At 44.5% G+C, this 14,400-nt stretch overlaps 1 protein-coding gene across 1 annotated transcript in view; it reads left to right on the top strand.

The window, feature by feature from the left end:
- Nucleotides 1-13,366, top strand: part of SH3BP1 (SH3 domain binding protein 1) — a 37,498-nt gene extending 24,132 nt beyond the window's left edge. The window contains exons 7-18 of the mRNA XM_088652096.1: nt 282-417; nt 1,839-1,907; nt 2,531-2,621; nt 3,660-3,802; nt 3,876-3,987; nt 4,582-4,663; nt 6,119-6,199; nt 6,399-6,515; nt 8,068-8,165; nt 8,646-8,775; nt 9,408-9,520; nt 11,256-13,366. Of these exons, the coding sequence (XP_088508222.1) occupies nt 282-417; nt 1,839-1,907; nt 2,531-2,621; nt 3,660-3,802; nt 3,876-3,987; nt 4,582-4,663; nt 6,119-6,199; nt 6,399-6,515; nt 8,068-8,165; nt 8,646-8,775; nt 9,408-9,520; nt 11,256-11,692 (1,609 nt within the window). The 3' untranslated portion in view covers nt 11,693-13,366. The remainder of the gene's footprint in view (nt 1-281; nt 418-1,838; nt 1,908-2,530; nt 2,622-3,659; nt 3,803-3,875; nt 3,988-4,581; nt 4,664-6,118; nt 6,200-6,398; nt 6,516-8,067; nt 8,166-8,645; nt 8,776-9,407; nt 9,521-11,255) is intronic.
- Nucleotides 13,367-14,400: the final 1,034 nt, after the last annotated feature.

Here is a 14,400-nt window from a genome sequence, read left to right as displayed (position 1 = left end):
GGTGCATTTACATCACACTGACCTCCCCGCTGCTTCACCCCTTTCCTTCCCAGTAAACAACCTTGACCCACCTGCCAGGAAGCTAACACAGCAGCTTCTTGATTAGCATGCTGTCTGAAACCGGCCTCATGGTTACGCCAGCCTTGAGCAGACGCCTACAACTTGAGGTTAGCTGCATGCGTCAGACAGGTCATCAGTCTCTATGTCTAACACATTATTGTATAATTTTTGAATGCCATCAACTCAACTCTTGCCTCTGGCTCTTCTTTGGGAATCTGAAGTCTGAACCAAGCTGCCAAGAACTCCAGCAACAATACCAGTGGTGCCGCTGGCCCAGCCCCATCATCTGCTGCCATCAAACTAGAAAATCTGAAGGAAGAGGAAGAAGAGATGAAGAGGAGGGTTGAACAGAGTAAGGTGGGTGTGAAATGTGCTGGGGATTGACATTCCCCTTCTCAGTTAGAAGGAAGCATGTTTGTATAGGAAATGCCCAAAGATGAGGGGTGTAGAGAGAGAGAGAAATATGACAGGAGTGTTGGTGCAGACATGACCATGCAGAACTCCCATTGATTGTGCTACACTGGGCTGTGGGTCATTGTTTAGATCCCACAAAGGAGATCCAAATGGCAAACTAGAGCAGTTGTTGATATTGGTGGAGGAGAAATTTGATTTGGTTCCCATTTAAAAGCGAACCTCCCCAATTTACACTTTCTGAAACAATGCACAAACTGAAACTCTGCCATTTCCCCCCCCCAAAAAAATTTCGCATTTCTCTGAATTTTGCAGTGCTGTTCTCCAATCAAGCAATGTGTATAAAAATGCATGTACTCAAGTAAAGTGTTCATAAAAATGTGCATGTTCATGAAAATGGCACACAAAAATGCATTATAGTAAGGAAATTTGTTCTGCAAAAATGTGTCTGTTCAGTGAAATAGCATATGAAAGTGTGTATATTTGGAGACATTTGCACTAAAATGTTGAAGAGGATGTTTCTTTTAAAAATCACAAACTGATGTGGAAAATGCAGAGGACCGAAGTTAAGCATGGAAAAATGAGAAGCCAAGAGAAACAGAAACTGACAGATTCACCCATCCCTAGTTACTGATGTGATTATTATCCCAGAAGCAACATGAGATTTAGAGTGGAGTCAGTGTGTGCCAAGTCACATTGCATCATATTCTTCCTACTTCATAAGGTATTAAGGACCTTGCAATATTTACCAGGTTGGAGTAGGAGGTATAGACACACAGCCTAATGATCTCTTAGATCCCACTTGTAGATTTTTTGTGTCCTGAGATGTATTTATGCTGTGTATCCTGGAAACAAGCCACCACTAGGGAAGAGGGAGAAAATCATTTTAGTTCACATGTTAATATGAATCCACCGAATGCACACTTCCTGAAACTATTTGTGAACCAAAACACAGCTATCCTTTGAAAACCGCACTTCTCAAATTTTTGCAATGCAGTTCTCCAACCAGATAATATTTACAACTAGGCATATATTGCGGAAAAGTGTGCATTAAAATGCATATGCTGGTGAAAGGAACTTGCAAGAATGTCTTATAGTACAGTACATAGATTTGCCTGCTAAAATGTGTCCATAAGACAAAATTGCATATATAAAATGCTGGTGAATTCTCATGTAGAGAACCGAGAATGGAAAAACGAGAAACTGGCAGATTCATAGAGCCCTAGTCACCATCTAATTGTGTCACGGTGAGGATATCGCAGGGAGCTGGGATGGTGTAGTTAACAGGAATGGAGGCTGATATATTTCTGTGGTTTGCTCTTTGTGAAGGGAACAAAGTACAATGCTTCCCCTATCTCATTTTCTAGGATGAGTACATGGCAGACCTATATCACTTTTCAACCAAGGAAGACAGCTATGCTAAGTACTTTATCAAAGTAAGTCAATTCCCTTATCTTATCTCTCCTCTCCTTTGCTCCATCCTTCATTGTAAGATGGTTTTGCACACCTTTGGGTAATTCTCAAAGTCTAAAGAGGCATTTTTGTTGGAGTTCTATAATTGCATCTCTCAATTTTCTTCTTCCTGTTTTGTGAGTGTGTATTTTCCTTCCACAACTACTTCCCTTTGCTCTGTTTTCTGTGGGCCCCCTAATCCAAATCAGGGACTTCTGCAACTATCAGAAGAGAAAAATTATACTGGGAAAGGATGCTGTTTTCTGAAAATGTCTAGCTAGGTCTTCCCTTAAGACCTACCCCCCCCACACACACACAGTCATCTCTGCATCTCTGTAAAGAAACCCATCATTATCATCACCTCCCTAATTCCTCTTTACTCTTTCTAGGGCAGGGATGGGAATTCTGTAGCCCTCCAGATGTTGCTGAACTTCCATCAGCCCCAGCCAACATGGCCATTGGTCAGAGGTGATGGGAGTTGAAGTCCAGCAACATCTGGAGGGCTACAGAATTCCCTGCGCCATTGCTACAGGGTTAATAGGACTTGCAGAAGAAAAACACCAATCAGGGGGGAAAATACATGTGCATTTATTTTTCTGTCTGGCAGTTGATGGAAATTCAAGCAGAGTACCACCGGAAGTCCCTGGAATCTCTGGATACTACTCTGGCAGAGGTGAAAGAGACTCACAACCAGCCAGGTATTAGCTGAGCTGCATCTTTTTATTTGCCACGTTGGAAATAAGTTTGTTCATGCTGGGTCACCTAGAGCTTGGGGGGATGCAGTTTATTGTTGTTGTTTTGTTGGCGGTTCCCCGTTTGCACATCACTGTATTTTATTGTGTTCCTGAATGTCTGCCTACACATAGTGTAGCTTCCCAGTGTGACCCTATGTACACAGCTCATTGCAAGTGGGGCCCCTGCTATTGCTTACAGAGAGCTGCCTTCATTAGTCATTTTCAGGGCAGCTTCAGTGATGTTAGCCAGGGACATGGGAAAGACAACAGGTAACATGCAAAGCACAAATTCTGAAGCTCCTCCGACGCTACAGTGCTGCTCTTTTTGTAACTGGACTCTGAGACTGGTACTTTTTCAAATTTATTTTGTATTGCATGTTACTGTATTTCTTATACACCACTCTGAAAACATCAGTTGAAAGCTGGCCTAAAAAGATAGACTACAAACAAAGAGTCTCTGAGACCCACTAGGACCGAAAGAGAGTTGATTCTGCAGAGCAGTGTGTGTCTGTATGTCCCTGAAATAGACTTTAAAAACCCACACTTCCTGTGAGGAAAAATGACGCACCAAGAAGAGGGTTAGGCAAGAAATTCTGCTGCTTGTGTAGACCAGGTCTGAGAAGCAGGGCCAGCCCGACCATTAGACAGAGTGAGGTGACGGTGTCAGGCAGTTGTGGGTGTCGTGAAAGCAGAGCAAAGTGTTAATTGTTTCATTCATTGTATTTTTACTGCCAGTGAGATTTTCTGCTGCTTTAGACACCCAAAGAACTTGGTTGGCTGTTGAGTTCTAATATGTAACTTGGCTTGGGTGTGTGGAGACAAGCATCATTTGCTGCTTGCCTCAGGCCTGGGAAGGGTCTGCAGGAGCTTTTGGTATGGACCACTGCTGGGCTGAGTTGGCTCCGCAGTTGGATGGTGATGAATTTTGGAAACTTCCCATCCCATATGCACCGTGGGTTTTATTCTCTCCCTCTCTCTCCCTCCCTCCCTGCTCTTTTTCAGACTCCCCATTCCCAAGAGACGCAGCTGTGATAGGGGTGTATGGGATGCCGCTAGAGACTCACCTGAAGGCTTCTGGGCGGGAGATTGCCGTCCCCATTGAAGCTTGTGTCATGATGCTGCTGGAATCGGGGATGAAGGAAGAGGTAGGTGCCACTCACTTGCCCAGCCCTTCTTTTGCCACAGATTTCCTTGCCTCACCTTTCTTCCACTCTGCAGGGGCTCTTCCGGTTGGCAGCTGGAGCATCTGTGCTGAAGAAGTTAAAGTACAGCCTTGCCTGTGGCTCAGGTGTCCTGGATGAATTCTATGCAGATCCTCATGCTGTGGCAGGTAGGATATTAAATTAATGTAGGGCTGGGGAACCTGTGGCCCTCCAGATCTTGTTGGACTCCATCTTCTGTTAGTCCTAGCTAGTACCACCCAGTGGTCAGGGGTTTCATTAGGAGTTGGAGTGCAACAACATCTAGAGGTCCACAGATTTCCCCAGCCCTTATCAGAGGTACAGTGGTACCTCGGTTTACAAACATAATTGGTTCTGGAAGTCTGTACTTAACCTGAAGCGTACTTAACCTGAACCCAACCTTCCCATTGAAAGTAATGGAAAGTGGATTAATCCGTTCCAGACGGGTCCACGGAGTGGAGTACTCAACCTGAAGCGTACTTAACCCAAAGTATGAGTGTAATTGGTTCTGAATGTCCGTGCTTAACCTAAAGTGAACTTTCCCATTGAAAGAAATGGAAAGTGGGTTAATCCATTCCAGACAGGTCCGCGGAGTACTTAAACTGAGGTATGACTGAACTGAGGTGTACTTAAACCGAGGTATGACTGTATCAGATAATTAAGCAGCAGGGAGTATCGTGATCCGGGAGAGAGGGAGAGGCATGTTCTACTTCTAAAACAACATCTCTTTGCTTCCATCTCAGGTGCACTGAAATGTTACCTGCGAGAGCTGCCCCAGCCCTTGATGACCTTTGAACTCTACGATGATTGGCTTAAAGCCGCAAGGTACATTGGGACTAGGAAGATAGGCTGCCTTCTTCCAGCTGACACAGTTTGTGATTTCACCTGAATGCTAAGATTAGGTGAACTTGACTAGCAATGGAAATTGCTTGTATTATTGCCTACTCTGGGAATGACCGAAACCTGTTCCAAATGCTACTAGAAATTAAAATTGCACATGTCAGGGTGCACACAGAGTTGAAGAGGAGCAGAGGGTCTCATTACAAACTAGCAAGATAGGGGGGAGTTAAGAAGGATGACCCCTTCCAGCTGGGTTTTTTTAAAAAAAAAAAACACCATGAAAAGTGTTGTGATTAGTAACATACTCAGCTTAAGGCAGAGTGAGCCAACACGGAACCCTGTGAATGTTTCTGACCCAGATTTCCCACAATCCCTGACTATTGGGCTTGCTACTTCTGGCTCAAGTGCACAATCACCTCAGCATAAATCCGTTTGGAAAAAGTGAGACTTAGTTCTAGGGCCAAAGTAGATGAAATGTAGAAGATCTGCCACTGGCTGTCCCAGAAAATCAAGTTCAGAGCATTGGCACTGGGGTGAAGTCTCTACAAAGCTATTTTGCCCATCTCAATCCCCAAATAAAGCTGCTGTCTGCCTCAATGGAGTAAACTACGTGTGCTTTTACCCCAGAGGAGAAAACAGCAGCTTGAGGTTGGGGATGGGGGATTTAATTTAGTTGAAGAAAACGAAATGAAAGGAAAATGGGTTTAACACTGTCCTCCAGCCCCACAGCTCCCATCAACTTTGGAGTTCTCAGCCACTCTGCTTTAAAATAAAAATACAAGTCAGGAAATGCTTGTGCTGATCTTCTGCATCTTAAGTAGTTTGGTCCCAAGTAAATATTCATTGGGTATTATGTCTCTCAGGAACTAAGGGAAATGAATTCTTTCCCCCAACATGTGATGTTGGACTGCCACTTGAAATACCAGGTGGCGCAATAGTTAGAATGATGGGCATTCACACCCAAAGCACGTGACTTCCCCCAAAGAATTCTGGGAACTGTAGTTTCACCAACAAAAGAGCTACAGTTCCAGCAGCTTTAACAAACTGCAGCTCCTACTATTCTTTGGAGGCAGTGATGTGCTTAAAAAGTGCTTGAAAGGGATGGTGCAGATCTGCCCTCGATCTGGGAAACCTTGGCTCTGATCCCTGATCAAGCCATAAAGCTCATTGCAGGACCTTTGACCTGTTGCTATTTCTCACACCTTAACCTACGATACAGGGCTCTTGTGAATTTAAACAGAGTAGTTCCATGCAGTGTTGCCACTCTGAGCTGATAGGAGGAAGGATAGGATTTACACCTGTGGAGCTGCAGCAGCAGACTGGCAGCCAGACAATGATTGAAATGCCCACGGACATGAGAAAATAAAGATAAGACTCCATATAAGCAATTATCCTTTGCTTTTGAAGCTTGTTGTAGCTCTCCTCACCTCTCCCTTTCAGTATCAAAGAGCCAGAGAATCAACTGGAGCATCTTCGGGACACTTGCAGCCGTCTCCCCAAGGACAACTACAACAACATGAGGTGTGGCACACCTGTTAGTATTTAGGGGCTTTAAGACGGAGCTTGGTAGGTGGCGCTTATACCATCACTGTCTCTCGGTGCTGCAAAAAGCCTGCTGCATTTCTGTTGTTACGCGACAGACAGGCAAAAGAGCCCCGCTTGAAATGTCAAGGCAGTGGTTTTCCTCGTTTTCACTACAGTACTTGCCTTTTCCTAACAGGTATCTGATTCGTTTTTTAGCCAAGCTGGCTGAACAGCAGGACGTGAATAAGATGACCCCCAGCAACATTGCCATTGTCCTAGGGCCCAACCTGTTGTGGCCCCAACAGACTGAAGGGTAACTGTATAAAACTGCCAGGATTCATTTTCCTCTGGGGTATTGGGGAGGGGTAGTACTGTAGAGGGAAGTGAGGGGCAGATGGGGCTCGTCAACCTGGGAAGGTAGCCCATCTAGGAGAAGGAAAACTCTGATCCTAAGCCTCCACTGCCTTGCGGGACAACTTTGGGAAAAGAAAAGGCTAAGGAGTAAACGCCACACAAGTCCAGACTGGAGTCCACAAGGCAGTTGGATGGTGCCTTGTACACCTCCTTCCGGCAACTCCTGCAGCCGAGCTCACGCCAATCATATTGCTCTGCTTTCCTTTGGACCGCATCAGTGAGTCTGGTGTGTGTGTGTGTGTGTTATTGTATGGGTAGCCCAGGACCTCCATACACATTGCCCAGGCTTGCACTCTGGGGAGGTCTCTTTGGTGCTGTTAATACAGCAGTTTTACTTCACCCCTGGAGGCACACTCCATTGTCTCTTGTGACAGACAGATGCCAACAACCTCAATCTCCACTTTTTGGTTTAGCATGTATTCAGTAACTGAACTCTTTAGAAATATACAAGTGTCAATTGTAATTGAGAATGGTGCTGCGTACACCTATACCAAGAATTCCAGAGGCCATCCAAGGCAGCTTATCCAGAACTTCAAAATGTCTAGAATACATGTGGAGAACTGCTGGCCCTCAGGTCTAATTAGGCCCCACAAGCTTCCCCATTTGGTCCGTGGTGCTGCTTTTACTAAGCCCAGCCTACCTGCCCCATGCCAGAAGTCACACCTGTCCCCTGGTATGGGACAGTAAAAAGACATGGGGTTTGCAGACACTGCCAACCAGCTGACCAGCGGTGCCTGCAAACCCCTGCCTGACAGCATGCCTTCAAAGTCTGTTTGCAGACTTTGTTTGGATTCAAATCACATATGCAAAGAGACATTTTCCCTCCCTGTTTGCAAGAGTGGTTTGAATGCAAACAGGTCTTTGACGGTGAGCTGTCAGTGTCAATCACTAGGTTGGCTCTGAGACCTCAGGTGATTAACCAGTAGATGTACTTGTGGGAGATGGGGGAGGTAAGGATCCCTTCCACCAGGCAGATCCAGTTCCTCCCCTGTGATCTCAAAGGTGCCATTTTCCTTGTCACTACAACAGACTGATGGGAGAAGTCCAACCTGTGGAACGTCTGCTTTCCTCTAAGGCTATGGGGAAAACTGAAGACTTGTCCCAGATAGGATGTGGCAAGTCTAGAAGTAACTTTCAGTTATGTTTTTAAAGCACATGTTCTTTCCTTCTCCTCAAATGGAGGAAAAAACAGGTTGTGATGCCCTAACAGAAGGGAAAACACTCTGTCTGGTTCCTCTGTGAACTTTAAAGAGCTAATATCTTAATTAAAACAGTCCTAGATTTGTCACCTCTAGCCTTTAAAAAGGCTTGTATAACTTTTATGAGCTGCACGTAAAGAAGAATTTCACTGACTTCACTCCCTCCCATCAGAAACTGTAGAGAAAAAGTTAGGATGAACAGTCTTCGCTTAACATAGTTCCTGTTGCTGTCTCTCAATCTCTCTCCCCCAGGTGCCAGGTGCAACTAGATATGGCTTCTGTATCCTCCATCCAAGTTGTGGGAGTTGTGGAACCCCTGATACAAAATGCTGACATCCTCTTCCCAGGAGGTAGTCCATCATCTGTTGGCCTGAATTTTTCTTTACCCTGGTGAGGAGCTGCATTACAGCTTCCATCATCCCTGACTCCTGGCTGACCATGATGGTGGGAGCTGGAGTCCAGCAACATCCAGAGGGTCACGGGTTCCTTGTCCCTGCCCTCATAGAACTGGCAAAGTCTAGGAATACAATTATATGATCTTAACCCCTTCATGCATTAACTCGCCCTCAGGTTGGTGGTTATGTTTGACTGCAATCCCACCAAAATACATAAATAACCACCTAGTTATAAGGAACTCTTGGCCAGGGTCTCTCCTATTGTCTATGAGCGAGCCGCATCTCCTGGATCATAAAGATCATGAGCCATAAGAGATGGAAGATACCAAAATTTGAACTTCCTCCTGCAAGGGAAGACTACAACATTTCATAATGGGTATGATTCAGTACTTCAGATCGTCTCAATAACTTTGTCTTTCTCCCCTTTTTTTAAAGATATTGACTTTGATGTATCTGGCCTGTTCACTCCCCCATCAGACGTTAAAGAGAGAGATGTCTCTGCAGCAGAAGAACCCGCGTCTTTGCTTCTCTCTGTTGAACCAGCTTCACCACAGCCCGGAGAAAGGCAAGTAGTATAAGCATATGTTTTGTCACACTTTTTCCTGGAACTGTGAGATATGTTTGTTTATACAGAGCCACCCAGGTTACAAGGTGCTTTACAAAGATCTGGCAGGTCTCTACTTCAAGGAGCCTACAATTCTATGATATAGAAGCAGCTTTATTAACACGAGGAAGCATTAATCATGCTCTGGATCCAACCTGTCAATGCCCTACCCTCTGATAGATTTAGTTACCCAGGAGGGACAGGGGTCAAGAAGGCATGCGGTTGGGCGTATAGCTCTTGAAACACACAGCCCATCTAGCCTGGTGCTAGACTGAGTACCCAGATGGACACAGCTGAGTTCGGTTGGGGCCATTCAGCTCACCCAACCAAGTCTTGATAATTATACACGCCAACCCCTTCATCCATGATCAAGCTGTGGATAAGCACCGTCTTATTATGGACTGGCATGGCATCCAGTAACAACAACACCAAACTAGAGGGCTCAACATAAAGAGAATCCTTCAGTGGAAGAGTTTGCTCAGCTGTTCAAATCTGTTTGAGAAATCCAGCCTACACACACACACCCCACTCGTGTCTTTTTGAGCCAAGAGATCAGACTACAAACAGCTTACAAGCCTTTTACCAACTGACAGGAAAAATTCTGAGGCGACCCCTGGAACAGTCCTCTCAAAGGTGACCCAACCTTCGACTGAAGCTGCAGTCTCTTTGCCTACTCCTGTTCCTGCTGAGGATGCTTCAAGGAAGTGTAAGTCTTTTTCTTATGGGTGCTACTGCTTCTGTAGGAACTGTTTGCTCCAGAATAGGCTCTGCCAGCTTGTGCAGCTCTTCTGGGGAATCCAGACGACATTGCTCTCAAACTGTACTTGTGTGCTCTCCCCCCTCCCCCAGGCCCCCACACAAACACACCTGGCATCAAATGCGATTGCAGCACTATCCTTACACTAGTTGAGCTCCTTTTTGCAGGAGAATATTCTGTGGAACAAGTAGAATCATTGCCTGGGGACTGGGTGCGCTTCCAGGTGGGTGGTGGTTTAAGGATGGGCGCTGCTCATGCATTCTAAGGTGCTTCCAGACAGGGGCTTAATTTGCAAGCACACCATTGGCAACAAGCTTTTTTACTTATTGGGTTTCCCTGGAAAGGGGAAATTTGATTACCAGTGGTGCTAGTGATGTCATGTGGACCCACTGCAAAAAAAAAAAAAACTTGCTTGCATGAAGAGAATCCATCCTCTAATAAACCCACATCTGGAAGCAATCTGATTTTTTAATATAGTCCACAGTACACAACAGTTGTAGGAATAAAAAATGTCAGTCCATATCCCCCCCATTAAATCCAAATTGCCCTTTCCCAGGAAAAAAATCTGTGATTTGTGATCTCTGAATGACCCATTTGCAATATTAACCACCCCCACCTAAAGCACCCAATCTCTTTTCCCACACTATTTTTCCACACCTTAGCACACTGCATTGCTTGTTAGCATATCTGTAATTTGCTTTCCTGCATCATGGTCCCTTCCGCCATTAACATTTTCCCACTTTTTTTCCTTTGGCACAGAAGAGCAATAGCTCTTCAAAACATATAAATCATAATGTTTTATTATGAATGTGTTAAAGAATGATTGAAACTTGTGATTCTAAATGACAAAGTTTTGCAACAGTGATTAATTGTTGTAGCTCTTTTTGTCAACATGGCTGGAAACAATGGCTGCTTACATCACAAGTTTGTAGTGCAGTTGGGGACAGCTGGACAGAATCCAGGTTTCAATAAACTTCTCAGGTTTTAGTTATGCTTTGCACCATTTTAATCTACATCTTTTTCATAATCATCACCATTATTGTGAAGAGCTACATTGTGCAGTGGAACTCTTGTGCATGGCTTGTTCCTGCAGCAATGTACCAGAGTTGAGATCCAGCCGCCAGTGTTGTGCTTTTCATTTATGCCAGGGATGGGGGAGGTACTGGACTCCCACCAGCCCACAGCCAGCCTCACCAATACCCAGGGACAGTGGGAGATGGAGAGCCACAGCTTCTCCCATTGCCAAATTATATGCATTTGTAGTGTGGGTGGGAGTGCTGTTAGTGGAGGAAATAACTCACTGTGTGGATCCACAGTTATAGCTCCACTTTCAGGTGACCAGAGAAAAGGCATTACTGTATTTGTACAATGTTGCAAGGCGGTAGTGTGGAAGCAAGCTATGCCTCTGGATTTCTGTTGCCTGTTTTGGGGGCTTGGGACTTGATCTACAACCTGCTTGTAAGGAAATCATAGCTTTTCAGAGGAATGGGAGAGAATCCTTAGAAGGGAATCTTTATTCCAAACTTGCAAAAACACACTTGAGGACAAGCACTGGTAGGAGAAGAAATTAGGAGGGGTGTGAGGTGCGGAGCTGCTGTGCGGAGAAACCATACAGATAACAAGTGACATCCCCGAGGCGAAAATTCTCAGAACCTGGATTTTGTTTCATTGTTTTGCTTTGCAGCAAAGCGAGTTGCTCCACCCCGACCCGCGGTGCCTCCGCCCATAGCCCAGCCTCGAACCCCACCTCCTGTGCAGCTTCAGACCCAGCCTCCTGCCCCAGACTCTCCTTCTATCCCTAAAGCAATGCCTCGAAGAACCGTCGGAGGAAGCGTGCGCGCTCCCTCTGTCCCTCCGCCACTTCCACCCCAGCCAGTCAGGCGTCGTCAGAGTCGCAACGCATCCCCATCCCCGAAGCCTCCTTCAGAAAGCAGGACCAACGAGGCAGATGAAGCACCTCTTTCTCTTCCTGGCGACAGCAGCATAGAGACATCCAAGGAATCCCTCCCTGTGACAACAGAGCCCAGTGAAGCCCCACCTGTAGAAAGAAGCAGCTCTCCATCTGCACCGGATCTGGAGGTTGATGCTCTGGAGAATAGTGAAGAAGGAGCTGCAGCGTAAGGAAGGAAAAGGCGCAAGATCAGGTGTGACTCTGGGCACATCACACAAGGCTAGTAGCTCTTGTGGGGACATAGAGGTGCCATATTGACACCTGTCATTATTGCGGCTTGGAAACCAGCACTTGCGTCTGCAACCTCAAAAGCAATCTCTCTTCTTCCATGTGCCTCTGCTTCTTGCTGCCTTTTCCACTATTCATGAACTTTTGTATTATTTTCCACTATTTTCCTACTTTGTATTATTTTGAACTCTCCTCCCTGGTACTCCTCTGACCTTTCCCAAACAGCATTCAGATGCAGAGCCGGAGACATTTTTTTTTTAAAAAATCCTTCCAGCATGTAGTTAAGTTGCACTGTATAACCTTGTTCTTGATGCAATAGTTCATTCCAGGCTGAGAGCATTCAGACATATGATTCACTTCCCCCACTGCTTTTTGATGTGGTACCGTCCAGAATTCTTCCATTCCGTCTAATGCTCCATTCTGTATAATGTGCAGATCTGCTTTTTTGTGCTTTTAATGTCTTTGCTTTTTATCCCCTTGAAGAGAATTCAGAACCTCAACAAATCCTAACAGGGTGTGTTCACTTATTTCCACTTTCTCTATATCCCACCTTAGCTCAGTCTCAGGGATTATTCTGTCCCTTTACAATGATTTGTAGGGCTGTGATTGGCAGAGTGGGTGGGCCATTTGAAAAGCGACCCTATGTTGATTATTTGCAATATTTCTAGTTATTTTTTATAAGGGCAGCAGGTGCAGCACAATAAAAATCAAAAGTGCAGTCCAAAACACAATTGTCAGCTGTGAACCCCAAAAAGGATCTTGGACCTTGAAGAACTAATGGAACTAATTTTACGTGCAGCTTTTCCCATCATAGAACTGTAGTAACCCTAGAAGCTGTCGCCAATAGACTCCCCCTTTTTGCCGCTCTTTAAAGGTAGAGGCTTGATCCGAGTTACAGTCAGTGTATGTATTCTCACTGTGGAGAGCCTAGACACAGGGCTTGTTCACATATGCACGCACATCGCTTTGTTCCTCTATGCAATTATTGGCAGATAAATGTGTGAGCACCATAAACTAATTCCCATCTTGTTTGAGCTGATCTGAAAATTTGTTTGGACTTTGCCACACAACACCACAAATGTGTATTTGAACCACTCATAAGTTTGACGATGGGTGATTGAAGGATAGGGGACTTCCCACCTTATATTCTGGATGAGCTTTTCGCTGCAGGCACACTGCCCTGCAAACTTTAACCGGTTTAGTTTTTGTGGCTTCTCCAAGAAAGTGTATAGCAGTAGTTTTGTAATAATACTTTGAAAGAGATGTGTGGTGCCCCATTTAAGGAACTACTATTCTCAGGATCTTTTGGGAGAGGACAATTAAGCTCATTTACATTTGCAATGCAGACATGACCTAATAAACTCTTCACATGGGTTTCCTTAAGATTGGAAAGGTGACCACTTATTTTTATACATAACTGGTAAATTATTTTTTAACTGTATGGTCATATTTATGGCTGAGAGAAGGAGCACGTTCCTTCATTTTTTAAAGAATGTGTCTGCTTTGCTTGTGTCAGAGATAAACTGAACTCCTGTATAGTTCTTGAGAAAATCCTGTTAAATGACAAGAGTGCTATGTGACGTCTTAAGGTTTTAATAAATATATTGCAGCATGCATTTTCATGGTCCATAGTCCTCTTCACCAGATGCAATTTATTAAATAAGTACAGTATTTTTTGTTGCTTTTTGTCTTTAGAGATTTGAAGCTCTTTCTCTTACCTTCACACATAAGTTTTGTCTGTATCATCAAATACTGTAGAGTCTCTTACTATTGTCTTGTGTTACTTTAAATGTATACGGCATAAGCTTTTGTGGGATGAAGTCAACTTCATAAGATGCTTCTCATGTAGTAGACTTCAGCTTTGGGGATGATTGCCATACTTTTTAGCCTTCAAGGTGATCACAAGTCTCTTCATAGTTTTTCCTACAGCAAGCTGACAGAGGTACTAACCCTCTGCAAATTCCCACAATAGCATTACTTCTGTTGCACAAAAAAACAGGAGTATTTGCTTTCTTTGATGGTGTAATTCCCCATTATTTCTCTGAAATTTAAAAACATTGAATCTTTTACAATGCAAATCATAATGGCACTTGTGGGAGAGGTATTTCCCCCCCTTCTCCTATATTCACTGAGCAGAGATGTGTCACCTTTCTGCAGAGAAGAGAGCACCAGAGTCTTACAATGATGACTCCGTTAAAATCAATTTATTTATAAATTGATAGGACAAAAAGGACGCACACCACTGCAGGTTGCAGAACCCAGCAAACCACGAGCAAGCACACAGCTGTTTCTGTGTATAAATAATCCACTCACCAAGCTGCAGTCATGTGTACGCTTTTTCCAAAAAATCTCTTTGCATTCTGTCACACGATAAAGGCAAACAGGCTGAAGGGCATTCTGCACAAAATAACTGTCCACATGATCAATCTGAATGGATCTCAGGGGTGCAGGGGGAGGGACAGGGACAAGGAAGCAGTTCCCACACTGCATGCATTCAAGATTTAACTTTGTGTTATGTTGTTTAGATATGCAGGGAAAATCAGCTGAGATTTGGATTTTTTTGAGAGTCCAGATGAAACCAGTGGTTAATAACAGAATATGTAAATCAAGCTGCAATCTTATACAGCAAGGACGGGAATCCTCTAGGGCC

The sequence above is a fragment of the Zootoca vivipara genome, chromosome 9, assembly GCF_965207765.1.
Source record: "Zootoca vivipara chromosome 9, rZooViv2.hap1.1, whole genome shotgun sequence".
Classification (NCBI taxonomy): Eukaryota; Metazoa; Chordata; class Lepidosauria; order Squamata; family Lacertidae; genus Zootoca; species Zootoca vivipara.
Note: the sequence above shows the minus strand (reverse complement) of the source record. Positions and strands in the feature narration are given on the sequence as shown.